Here is a 13,298-nt window from a genome sequence, read left to right as displayed (position 1 = left end):
GTTAAAAGGTGACCTAATTTCAGTCACTTTGGCTGTTTCTGTAAGTAAACAAACACACGTGGTAGTTGACAACCGGTCGCAAATTTTGCTAGCAGTCCTTTTTTTAATTTAAGGACACATATGAGAAAAATATTCAGCAGATTTAGTTTCTTCTACGTGACTTTGCAATGACTGTCTTTAAATGATAATAAAGTTAGCGACAATTCACCCGCGGTGAAGTTCTACAGCTGATATTTTCACTTAACTGCAGTAAAATGGTACATATATCAAATTCATAATTATTTGTAATCTCAATCATACACTCCAAAGATTTAATTTGCCTCATTCACACACATGTTGTATGCATGAGAGGTGATTTGGGAGGCAGAGGGATATCGTCAGAAGCTGCAGTGTAACAAATGTGTAAGAATAAGTCATGAACTGGAGTTCACAGTAACGCGTTTTAGCCAACTTTTGACCAAGATTGAACCAAATAAATATAAAAGAAAATTTGCATGAAAAACTCAAAATATATGCCCTAAAACCCTTAGCATAAATAGACAGAAGGGCTAAAATGTTCACATGAAACCGCTTCAAATGACAAAATCATGATGCTTTTACACACTCTGACCAGCAGGTGGCGGTTGGCGAAAGACGCCGTGATCTAACCGACGAAGAAGAACCTTTCGGAGCCGTGGGACCGACGTCAGGCTGAATTTAATAGAAGCTGAATCCATTTGCAGTATTCACCTGTGCTCTCGTTGTTGTGCGAGCGTTTGTGTTTTGCAGCTGTGTAAGTTTGGCCATTGTTTGAGGGGCTATTTTGTGGAAATGCGTTGAAAGAAAATGTTGCATTTGACGCCATACTTCGACGAGCAGCGAATGAGCTAATGCTAAAGCTGCTAATGCTAACGTTAGCTTAGCTCAGTCTGCGTCGTCAGACAGTGATTTCTATCTACAAAGCTAAGAAGTCACGATGTGTGTGGTACTTTGATCTCAATATGATATTAACTGTTTTGAAAAAAACGTGTGTTTGTCCCATTTTCAGTTTAATTTCTGGCTGAGAGGTTTTCTCGACATGACAGCCAATGAGCCGTCGGGATCACTTGATTGATTTTTTGCTCGCTTTTGCTAACTGTTAGCTTTGGGCTAACGTTGGGCTCGTCGTTTGTTTAAATTTGTGGACACTTATTGACGAGTTCTACGGATCAGATGTTTTGTTAGTTGGTGTGAAATGTCGGGATATGTGGAGCAGACTGACAGACAGGGATTCCTGCCATCTGGTGGAATCGGAGCAGCAGCCATTTGGGTTATTATGTCTCATTGTTAAGTCTTTAATTTTATAGTTCTTTGTTGGCAATGGTCTGCAATTAAACGACTGGACCGCCGTGTTGTAATTCAGTGGTTCTTTGGGAACACACAGTTTCTTGTCCATAATTTCTGAAATCCTTCATATTCACTACTGTTTTAATTTCAGCCATTTTGTTGTCGGTGCAGTCGCCCCAATCCAAACTGGAAACCTTGCAGAACTCTACTGGAGTTCAGTTTTTGTCATCAAGAGGAGAGAAATGGTGCTGGTCAGGTCTGGTATGCAAATAACCTGGGATCACTCTGAGAGCCCAGCCCTGTGGAGGTCCCCTTCTCTGTGGCGTTGGTGGTGAGAGGTTGGAACATTGGTGGAGGAACCAGTGGGACGGACTGTTTTGATATTTTTTTTATCAGGAATATGACATACCTTATGGAGCGGTTTATCTGATCGGAGCTGGGATAAAAGCTATCCGGCGAATGTTTTGACCAAGAACGGGGAGATATTTTACACCAAATTATCCTTGAATAGAGAAAATCTTGATTATCCTTAGTTGTGAAAGTGTTGTTTCTTAAATCGAGCCTTTATAGATGAGCAGCTATTGGGTTTGTGCTGCTACAGTAGTAGACATGCACTAAGGTACTGCTGATCTGAATAAGCATTATTTGTCAAACGCTTGACAAATAAAATAACACAAAGCTTTTAATTTGTTACAACAATTGTTAAAGTCAGTCAGTCATAAAGAGCATGAAAAGGAGCGTCTCTAGTGATGTAATTTGGTTTCAGCACCGTTTTTGTGAGGAACTTGTTTGAAGTGTGCATCAAAATGTATTCTGTTGAGTTTAACAGATTCTGCTGGTGTTGAGCAACATTTACAACACCTACTAAGCTTTGTGTTGGAGTCGACAAAACGGCTAAGAGGGGCGTAGTAATTATAGGTTTGGATTTCCTGAGTTGGGGAGCCTTTCAAGCACCAAAAGGGCAACAATTTTGGTGCAGTTTTTTGTTTGTTTGGTCCAGTGGAAAATTAACCCGTTCTGAAACGGCTGGTGACGTGAACACAGGAGGCTTTGGTAATCCCAGGTCTGGATTTATAACAGAGCATCAAGACTGTCACGTTTCGACGCCTCTTTTAGTCAAACATCGTTTTTGCAAAATATGTGGAAATCTTTGATGGGACATTTTGAAGTTGAATTTTTTTTTTTTAATCTGCTCTAGTGATTGACAGTACACATGGGTTGGTTCAAACTCTGGGGGGGAATGATTTACAACAGATAAAGTCACATTTTGATTTGGAAGTCAAGTGTTTTAAAGGTGGTTTCAATGAATATTTAGAATGTACCTGGTTTATTATAAAGACTTTGCATTTCTGTTCAGCTTTGTTGGTGTTTCACTGGAATGGTGGGAAACTGATGCAGAGCGAGTGATGCTCTGTGGGCAGTAATATTGTTCTGTGCCCCTTTGTCTACAGGTGGAGTTGTTTGTGCTTCAGCATGGCGGTCGTCATCCGTTTACAGGGACTAAGTGGCACGGCGGGTTCTGGGGATATTCGCAGGTTCTTCACTGGCCTCAAAATCCCAGAAGGAGGCGTTCACATAATTGGTGGGAAGCAAGACGAAGCTTTCATTATTTTTGCTACGGATGAAGATGCGAGGAGAGCTATGACGCGTTCAGGGGGCTTCATCAAGGATTTACCCGTAACGCTGCTGCTGAGCAGCAAAGCAGAGATGCAGAAGGTACTTGAAAGGACGGCTCAAAACGTGGAGGAGGACGAAAACGAGGGATTTGAAGAAGGTGTGAGGTACACTCGAAGATCTGCGGACCCAGAGGTGGGGCCAGGGTCCTTTAGCCAATCAGGTTACAGCCCTGACTCCCTGCAGCAAACGTCTTCAAACCCAGAAGAGTTCTTTGGTGTGTTTCTCAAAGGTCTGCCGTTTTCTGTGACCGGGGGTCAAATTCGTGACTTTTTTAACGGTATAAACATCGACAAAATTCTGCTCCTAAAAAATAACTTTGGACGAATGAGCGGCCAGGGCTTTGTCAGATTTCAAACAAAGCAGGATGTGATACAAGCCATCAAAAGGGACAGGCAGTACATTGGACCAAGGTACATTGAGGTTAGGAGAACTTATGCCAGCGACTGGCATAGGGCTGTTGAGAAAATGCAAATGGATACCAACAAAGTTGACTACTTTGAGAAATGGAGATCGCCTGGCTGCAACCAGTCAAATCCACACCGTGACAGGTCACGGTCGCCCGTGGCCCAGAGGCAAACCGCTCCGTCTGATGAGGAATACTGTGTGATGTTGGAGAATCTGCCCTTTTCAGTGGAAAAAGAACACATTAAAGATCTATTTCCCAATACAAAGCTGGAAAATGACCAGATCCTGTTCTTAACTGACAGTCGCGGGAGGAGAACCAGATCCGCATTTGTTCTCTTCAGGAGCCTGCGGGACTACTGTGAAGCCTTAAGTTGTGAGAGAAGACAGCTGTGGGACCGAAACATTTCTACGCGTCCCGTCTCAAGAGAGAACATGATCGAGCTCCTGGGTTCCCAGAGTCAGGATGTTGGACCTTCTGGAAGTTCTGAAAGGTATCAGGAAGGACCATCACCTCACTCCAGGGACCCTTATGACTTTGAGAAAGCATGCATGTTCATAAGGAACCTGCCTTTTGACGTTAGAAAAGTCGAGATAATTGACTTTTTCCGAGGGTTTAATGTCTCAGAGGACAGAGTTCAGGTTCTGCTTGACTGCAGCGGTGCTGGGGTTGGACAGGCTTTGGTTGTCTTTGGGTCTGAGGCAGAGGCTATGGAGGCGCTCTCTCTCAACGGACGTCAGTTTCTCGGGTCTGAAGTTATGATGAGGTGTATCACACGTTCTCAGATGGAACAGTTGGCAGCTGAGACGCTTGATGTGCGAGAACCAATGCCAAGAGAGGAGCGGTACTCGGGCAGGAGCAGCAAGCCGTTCTGTCCACCTGGTAACACTTCTTACCCCGATGCAAGCGTCCCTCGGGGGGGGAGTTTACCGATGACCAATATGGAGGGTCGCTTCCGTGGAGGTCCTAACAATGGACCTCGTCCAATGAGACCTCGTTCTCCACGATTCCGAGGCAATGGTGTTGATGACAGGTGTGGTTCCCCCACGCAGCGTTTTAACAGTCCTACCCGTGTTATGATGGTTAACTTGCCCTTCCAGATCAGATGTGAGGAAATCTATGATTTCTGCTACGGATACCCTATCGTACCTGGATCTGTCTCACTTCAGTATGAACCCAACGGAGCACCCAAAGGTTCTGCTACTTTGGCCTTTGAGTCTCATCAGGAGGCTTTAACTGCAATTCGGGAACTAAGCGGAAGACCGATCGGTCCGAGGAAAATCCAGCTGTTCCTTGCTTGAAGGACAAATTGTCTTTGATTGATTTGCCATATCAGCGCCCCACCTTAGGGTGTGCATGTACATATGAGGGAGACAATAATGGTGGAATAGAATCAAGGCAGTGTTTTGAGTGGGGATTTATGGTGTCTATTGTTGTTGTTCCTTTTTTTCATAGAACACTAGTAATCTGAGTAAATCTGAGTTTTATCTAGTTTTAGTTTGGAAATGACTATATGAAGATGCAATGCCAACTCGTACTTGCTTGTTAGAATAGATCATTTTGTTTTTCTCCTTTAAATATGTCGGTTAAGTTTGTGACACAATGGAGCAAATGCTGAATAAAAACCTGTGTTTTACATTTTATTGTTTAATAAAAAAAGCTTGCTTGACTTCAGTTGTCTGTTTTTCTCCACCTGTCTTCATGGTTCAGGATTCATTTCTTCAGGAGCAATAAGAAGAGTTAATTTAGGTTCGTTAAAGAAATAAAATAAGTGTTTTATGCAGGTGGTGTGTTTAAAAAAATATATTGAAACCATAATTATAGCTGAGAATGTGCCCTTTTTTTCAATAAAAATTCACAAATGTGTACTACTGATTTTGGTCCTACAGGATATGGTTTGAGTTCAGTTTTAATTTACGTTAAGGATCAAAATGCAGCATCCTTAGACTTTGAAAACTGCCCAAATCAAATACCTTCAATCTGTTGAGGAATTGGATTTTTCTTTTTCATATTTTATAAGGATACAAGAAATGCTGGTCTGTAGGTGTTTTTGTGACTGCCATGCAAGAAGTAATTTGAATGAAAAGAAGTAAACATAAATTACATAAACTACTCAATGTTGTGGACTTTAACAGCCTGGCAAAAAAATTGAAAATAATTTAAGATAAATCTATGCCACTCATATGAGTGATTTTGTATTTTTTCAAAATTTTTGAATCACTGAAACAGTTTTAGTTTTAGGTGTAAAATTAGGAGTAAACTGTGCTTAAATTGTATATAAATTATTTCAAAACTTGAAAATCATTTTTTAGTAAAAAAGCTTCACCTGAGTTGAGTAATCCGTCCTCAATCATTTACTTCCGGTTTTATTTTGAAAGTCAGATGGCGGAAGTGGCAAGTCTTGAAACGCATACATGACGGCGGTGAGGTTTGTGGGGAGAAAATCAGGCTGGGGACGTTTCACAGATTTAGAGGTAAATATTTAACAATACTGTGAATGTGGTTTAGGGTAAAATGACTCATCTGAAAGGGCGGGTTCCTCTCCGAGGGGTTTCTCGGTTTAGAGCTTTAAAGAAAGTCGGTTTTACAGAGTTTAGACCTCAACATCACTTGACGATGATGCGTTTACGGACCTTACTTTTTTTTTTAAAAAAAGAATATGACTATTCCGCACCTGTTGATGTAATTCCGACTCTGACCGTTAATTAACAGAAAATCCCAAACGTTAAAGCCAACTGCTGAAGACAGTTAGCTGCTTCGTTTTAATGTCGGCGGATAAAAAACTGTTAAAAAAAACAAGAAAGTTGCGTTTGTTTCCCTAAACTTGTTTCTCACACGCAGCTTCAGTGGGACTTTTAGTAAAGTTCTCATTATATGAATATTTAACTAATCGACGTGTGGATGGTTACTTTTCTGTTAACCCACAGAAGTGAAGCTAAGTGATGTGTGTTATTTAATTTTCCTTGCTAGCTGTGATGCTACGTGGTTCAACTTTAATCAACTATTTTCAGAGTTTATATGACTTTATGTGTTGAAGAACTCAACTAATCATTATCCATGTAAGTGGATAACTTATCATTATATTAATTATTTTAGGAGTTCTTTTATTTATTAAATACATGAATGCCTTGAAGTCTGGGGGGAAAAAAACTCAAAGTTGTCCCTATTTATGTTTTAATAAAATCTACATTAAGAATTATAATTTAAACCCCTGCAAAAATAATTGCATCACCTCTAATAGAGGATGTTCTATTATTATTATTATTATTATTTTTTGTATATATATAATATAATGAATAAATCACAGATCTGCCACAAATCTTATTTTTCAAAATTCCAACCTTCTGACATTAAAAAACAATTTAAAAAAAAAGAAAAAAAGAAATATAATTGTAGTTGTTTTTTAGATTCAGTAGAAGGAAAAATATGGAAAACTTCACCTTTAGTGCTTAGTTGCACCACCTTTGGCTTTTATAACCGCTTTAACTCCCTGGGCATCAGTGACGTGCGGTGAGGTTCATGGTTGGTGAGGCACTGAGAGTCAGATTTACAAATATATAAATCCAGAAGGGTAGCTTATTCAATTGGCTACTGGTTATTTCATATCTCATCAGCGTTCTTCACACACACACACACACTCTCTCTCTTTCTCTCCCACGCTTGCGCGCGCGCNAGTATTTTTTCTTATTAAATTGGAAATGACCCACTCACTCTTGCTTGTTGGAACAAAAAAATTTTTTTTCTCTTTTTTAATATACCAGTTAAGTTTGTAACACGATGTGGAAAATGTAAAAAAAAAAAAAAAAAAACATTGATGTGTTGTACATTTTTTTTAAATTAAAAAAGCTTGCTTCAGTCTTCTGTGTGTTTGTAGTCACTTTTTTGTCTTCATGGTTCAAGATAGATTTGTGCAAGTAGGTAATTGATAAAAACAAATTTTAACTTTTTTTTTTCTTTTAGCTGAGACTGACCCCCTCATAGTTCGTAACTAATTCAGCGTAATAAAATCTGAATTATCTATGGTTTGAAATGTATTACACTCTGACTGAGATATGTTTAGTTAAATATTAAAACTGCGTGGAAAATCCAGAAGATATGTTATATATACTTGAACATAAATGGACAGAAAAAATAAAATGTTCACATGAAACCGCTTGAAATGATAAAATCATGATGCTCTTACACTCCCAGGCCAGCAGGTGGAGGAAGGCGGCAGACGCCATGATTTGACCAACGAAGAAGAACCTTCCGGAGGTCCGAGGCCGACGTCAGGCTGAATTTAATGGAAGCTGAATACATTTGCAGTATTCGCCTGGGCTCTATGTTGTGTTTGAGCGTTTGTGTTTGGCAGCTGTGTAAGTTTGGCCATTGTTTGAGGGGCTAGTTTGTGGAAATACGTTGAAAGAAAATGTTACGTTTGAGGCCTTACGGCGAAGCTAAAGCTAAATGCTATCAGGCATCGCTGGACGTAAATGCTAACGTCAGCTCAGTCGGCAACGCTTGCTATCAACAAAAAGCTATGAAGTCAGGAGAAGTGCGGTACTTTTAGCACATGATATTAATTCTAAGTAATGTGTGTTTTGTCCCAATGACGGTTTTATTTTCTGGCTGAGGGGTTTTATCGACCTGATAGTCAATGAGCCGCCGGGGTCGCTTGATTTTATATTTTGCTAACTCTGTTAGCTTTGTGGTAACAGCTAACGTTTGGCTCCTCGTTTGTAGCGTCAGCGTCGTTTGTTTAAACATGTTGGGCTTGACTTGTGTTGTGTATCAGATGTTTTGTTATTTGGTGCAAAATGTCAGGATATGTGGAGCAGATTGCCGAAGATTTCTGCGATCTGGTGCAAAGGGATCCTTAGCCTTTGTTAGTTAATAAGCAATGAGTCGTGTTGCAGTGGTTCTTTGGAAGCATACTGCTGCTGGTTGTGCAGAATTTTTATATCCAGCATAATCACTCCTGTTTCAAGTTCTGCCAACTTTCCTTGACGATGCAGTCGCCCCAATGCAAACTGGACACCTTGCAGAACTCCACTGGAGTTCAGTTTTTGTCATCAAGAGGAGAAAAATGGTGCTGGTCTGGTATGCAAAGAACCTGGGATCACTCTGAAAGCCCAGCCCTGTGGAGGTCCCCTTCTCCGTGGCAGTGGGAGGTTGGTACAGTTTGGAAACATTGCAGGATGAACCAGTGGGACGGACATTTTCTTTTTGTCTCATCAGGAATACGGTGTGCCTTGCAGTGCGGTTTATCTGATCGGATCTGGGAGGAAAGCTGTCCTGTAAAGGTCCTAACCAAGAACGGCAAGATATTTTAAACACGGAACTCATCTTTTGACGTAGAGCATCTTCATTATTTTTGGTTGTGGAAGGGTTTCATTGTAGCTAAAGATGACTGAATTAAATTAGTTTTTCAAACCGAGCCTTTAGCGTGGTAGAATAACGAGCAGCTGCTTGGTCTGCGTTGGTACAGTGGTATTTGTTGTATAGACACGCGCCAGCTGTTTGACTGCTGATCTGAATAAGCATTATTTGTCAAACACATGATAAACAAAATAACACAAAGCTCCCAGTTTGTTGAAATACTCACTTAAGTCAGTCATACATATTCAAAACCAGAAAACTACTACTTATCTGGTTCAGTGTGTGGATGTTTATATTTACAATTTTCAGATGAGTAATGTGTAAATGAAGCACTTCTCAAAAGCAAATATTCCAAGAGCAAATAATCAACCGTAAGTCCTAATTCTTCTCTTATTTTTGAGTCATTCTTTGAGATCAGAGGTGTACTCTGAGACACATTAATAAGTTATCTTATGTCTAAAGTCAGTTTTTATTGTAACAAAGGTGGTTCTGTGTCAGCTGGTGGCCTGTAACCTTATTCCACCCAATCTTCTAAGTATTTAATTATGCACTCTCTGATGCAGAAATAAGTTTTTTTTTAAACCTTTATTCAACTAGGAAGTCCTTCTGAGATTATCATCTCCTTTACAAGGGAGTCTCGGTCCAGATGGTACACCATCACAAAGGTGCAACGTCACTAATTGTGCCCCAGCTCAAAGATTTAATGACAGTAGTGTCTTAGCCAATCGGAGAGCTTGTTTAAAACACACAATCAGGTCTGTAAATGTTATATAAGTGCCAGGTTGTGGCTGGTTGGTTCAGTAAGGGGAAAGTAATGCTTGGAAGCCACAGATCCCAGGCTTGACTTTTGCGTCCGTCTTTATTATATTTTATTAGTTTTATTAAATAGTTGCTTCATTATTGATTTCAGTCTTGACTAAATGTCATTCCTCTTGAGCACAACTCAGTTTTCTGTTAAAATTCTTTATTGGTAAGCGAAGTGATTTACACCTTATTATGTGACAATGAAGGAATTAATCAAAACCTCCACCGTAGTTAGATTTTAGGAGCTTTCTTTTTATTTGTCACAGCAAACAAAATTAGCGTTTATCTCTCGTCTCAGTTGTAGCAACCTGAAACAGTTCCTGCGTGCGTCACGCTTCTCTATTCATGCACTATTTTCTAACAAATGAGATCTCAGGCCGGTCTTGTCTTTCGTTCAGAAGCATGAAACGACAAATAAATTTCCCCTTTTTGTTATGCGAACGTTGCACAGAGCCTAAAGAGAAAAGCCCGAGTTAACAAAGAAAGACCACAACTGGTGTTTTCGCACCCATTATCTCCGAGGGGAGTTTGGGGTTTTGTCGAGTTAGCTGATACAAAGGAAGCCCAGCTGTGTTGATTTGTAGTTCACCGCTCTGGGGAAATGCTGATGTTTGGGAAAAACTACAACAAAAAAAGGCTTGGGGAAATGGAACATCTTTTTTTTGTAATCCTCTGTAGTTTTCCTAGTAAATATGGTGGAAAATGCAGAATAATTTTCCAAAGTTGTCTCGTCATTTGGTGAGCTTTAAAGTGTAATCAATTCATGAAATATTAGAAAAGATGTTAATCTAGATGCAGTTTTTTTAAGGTATTTTTTAAATAAATCTGCACAAAAAAGACTTGGTCAAGACAGCTGGAGCGTGTCTAGTGGTGTAATTTGGTTTCGGCTCTGTTTTTGTGAGCGAGTTGGTTGAAGTGTGCATAAAAGTGTATCCTGTTGAGTTTGACAGATTATAACGCCTCCTCTGTCTGAGAGGCGTAGTAATTATAGGTTTGGATCTCCTGAGGTGGAGAGCCTTACAAGCTGCTAAAGGGCAACAATTTAGGTGCAGTTTTTGTTTGTTTTGGTCCCGGAGGTTCATGATCCGTTATGAAACGGCTGGTGACGTGAACACAGGAGACTTCGGTAATCCCAGATTTGGATTTATAACAGAGCATCAAGACTGTCACGCTTCGACGCCACCTTTAGTAGAAATACATGGAAGTATTTGGTAGAGCATAGGTTGTTTGTTCAGTTCATAACACTGGAGCAAGAGGTGGGGGACATGACGATTTGCAACTGATGACGTCACATGGTTCTTAATTTGGAAGTCCAGTGTTTTAATGAGAATTAAAAATGTGCCTGCTTTATTATAAATACTTTGCATTTCTGTTCAGCTTTGTTGGTGTTTCACTGGAATGGTGGGAAACTGATGCAGAGCGAGTGATGCTCTGTGGGCAGTAATATTGTTCTGTGCCCCTTTGTCTACAGGTGGAGTTGTTTGTGCTTCAGCATGGCGGTCGTCATCCGTTTACAGGGACTAAGTGGCACGGCGGATTCTGGGGATGTTCGCAGGTTCTTCACTGGCCTCAAAATCCCAGAAGGAGGCGTGCACATAATTGGCGGGAAGCAAGACGAAGCTTTCATTATTTTTGCTACGGATGAAGATGCGAGGAGAGCTATGACGCGTTCAGGGGGCTTCATCAAGGATTTACCCGTAACGCTGCTGCTGAGCAGCAAAGCAGAGATGCAGAAGGTACTTGAAAGGACGGCTCAAAACGTGGAGGAGGACGAAAACGAGGGATTTGAAGAAGGTGTGAGGTACACTCGAAGATCTGCGGACCCAGAGGTGGGGCCAGGGTCCTTTAGCCAATCAGGTTACAGCCCTGACTCCCTGCAGCAAACGTCTTCAAACCCAGAAGAGTTCTTTGGTGTGTTTCTCAAAGGTCTGCCGTTTTCTGTGACTGAGGAGCAGATTCATACGTTTTTTAACGGTCTAACCATTGATAAAATTCTGCTGATAAAAAATACAGATGGACGATTGAGCGGACATGGCTTTGTCAAATTTGCATCAAGGCAGGACGCAGTACAAGCCATCAAGAGGGACAGGCAGTATATTGGACCAAGGTACATTGAGGTTAGGAGAACTTATGCCAGCGACTGGCATAGGGCTGTTGAGAAAATGCAAATGGATACCAACAAAGTTGACTACTTTGAGAAATGGAGATCGCCTGGCTGCAACCAGTCAAATCCACACCGTGACAGGTCACGGTCGCCCGTGGCCCAGAGGCAAACCGCTCCGTCTGATGAGGAATACTGTGTGATGTTGGAGAATCTGCCCTTTTCAGTGGAAAAAGAACACATTAAAGATCTATTTCCCAATACAAAGCTGGAAAATGACCAGATCCTGTTCTTAACTGACAGTCGCGGGAGGAGAACCAGATCCGCATTTGTTCTCTTCAGGAGCCTGCGGGACTACTGTGAAGCCTTAAGTTGTGAGAGAAGACAGCTGTGGGACCGAAACATTTCTACGCGTCCCGTCTCAAGAGAGAACATGATCGAGCTCCTGGGTTCCCAGAGTCAGGATGTTGGACCTTCTGGAAGTTCTGAAAGGTATCAGGAAGGACCATCACCTCACTCCAGGGACCCTTATGACTTTGAGAAAGCATGCATGTTCATAAGGAACCTGCCTTTTGACGTTAGAAAAGTCGAGATAATTGACTTTTTCCGAGGGTTTAATGTCTCAGAGGACAGAGTTCAGGTTCTGCTTGACTGCAGCGGTGCTGGGGTTGGACAGGCTTTGGTTGTCTTTGGGTCTGAGGCAGAGGCTATGGAGGCGCTCTCTCTCAACGGACGTCAGTTTCTCGGGTCTGAAGTTATGATGAGGTGTATCACACGTTCTCAGATGGAACAGTTGGCAGCTGAGACGCTTGATGTGCGAGAACCAATGCCAAGAGAGGAGCGGTACTCGGGCAGGAGCAGCAAGCCGTTCTGTCCACCTGGTAACACTTCTTACCCCGATGCAAGCGTCCCTCGGGGGGGGAGTTTACCGATGACCAATATGGAGGGTCGCTTCCGTGGAGGTCCTAACAATGGACCTCGTCCAATGAGACCTCGTTCTCCACGATTCCGAGGCAATGGTGTTGATGACAGGTGTGGTTCCCCCACGCAGCGTTTTAACAGTCCTACCCGTGTTATGATGGTTAACTTGCCCTTCCAGATCAGATGTGAGGAAATCTATGATTTCTGCTACGGATACCCTATCGTACCTGGATCTGTCTCACTTCAGTATGAACCCAACGGAGCACCCAAAGGTTCTGCTACTTTGGCCTTTGAGTCTCATCAGGAGGCTTTAACTGCAATTCGGGAACTAAGCGGAAGACCGATCGGTCCGAGGAAAATCCAGCTGTTCCTTGCTTGAAGGACAAATTGTCTTTGATTGATTTGCCATATCAGCGCCCCACCTTAGGGTGTGCATGTACATATGAGGGAGACAATAATGGTGGAATAGAATCAAGGCAGTGTTTTGAGTGGGGATTTATGGTGTTCTTTTGTTTGCTTATTTAGTTTTGTTTTTTGTGATTCCCTTGTGCATTTTTATTTTTATAGAGCAATGTAGTAATCTGAGTAAATCAAAGTATTTTTTCTTATTAAATTGGAAATGACCCACTCACTCTTGCTTGTTGGAACAAAAAAATTTTTTTTCTCTTTTTTAATATACCAGTTAAGTTTGTAACACGATGTGGAAAATGTAAAAAAAAAAAAAAAAAA

General features: G+C 41.3%; 3 protein-coding genes across 5 annotated transcripts in view; all 3 read left to right on the top strand.

The window, feature by feature from the left end:
- Window positions 1-633: 633 nt before the first annotated feature.
- Window positions 634-5,054, top strand: LOC108241907 (RNA-binding protein 12-like). The gene is made up of 2 exons (XM_017426395.3): window positions 634-772; window positions 2,757-5,054. The coding sequence occupies exon 2, from the start codon at window positions 2,779-2,781 to the stop codon at window positions 4,684-4,686; it is 1,908 nt and encodes a 635-aa protein (XP_017281884.1). The 5' UTR covers window positions 634-772; window positions 2,757-2,778; the 3' UTR covers window positions 4,687-5,054.
- A 681-nt stretch (window positions 5,055-5,735) lies between these two features.
- The window catches only part of gra (granulito), a 13,808-nt gene continuing 6,245 nt past the window's right edge, over window positions 5,736-13,298 (top strand). Inside the window, exon 1 of the mRNA XM_017426584.3 lies at window positions 5,736-5,859. The gene's annotated coding sequence lies outside the window, so the exon portion shown is untranslated. The remainder of the gene's footprint in view (window positions 5,860-13,298) is intronic.
- On the top strand, window positions 7,606-13,277 carry LOC108242020 (RNA-binding protein 12B-like). Of its 3 annotated transcripts, none has more exons than XM_017426581.3 (2): window positions 7,606-7,740; window positions 11,019-13,277. In XM_017426581.3, the coding sequence occupies exon 2, from the start codon at window positions 11,041-11,043 to the stop codon at window positions 12,946-12,948; it is 1,908 nt and encodes a 635-aa protein (XP_017282070.1). In that variant the 5' UTR covers window positions 7,606-7,740; window positions 11,019-11,040; the 3' UTR covers window positions 12,949-13,277. The 3 variants fall into 3 exon arrangements, with proteins under 3 accessions (XP_017282070.1, XP_017282067.1, XP_017282069.1); XM_017426578.3 differs by having other exon boundaries at window positions 7,606-9,114; XM_017426580.3 differs by having other exon boundaries at window positions 7,607-8,535.

Source organism: Kryptolebias marmoratus, linkage group LG16 (assembly GCF_001649575.2).
Source record: "Kryptolebias marmoratus isolate JLee-2015 linkage group LG16, ASM164957v2, whole genome shotgun sequence".
In the NCBI taxonomy this organism is placed as follows: domain Eukaryota; kingdom Metazoa; phylum Chordata; class Actinopteri; order Cyprinodontiformes; family Rivulidae; genus Kryptolebias; species Kryptolebias marmoratus.
The sequence above is the reverse complement of the archived record's forward strand: the minus strand, read 5'-3'. Positions and strand labels throughout refer to the sequence as shown.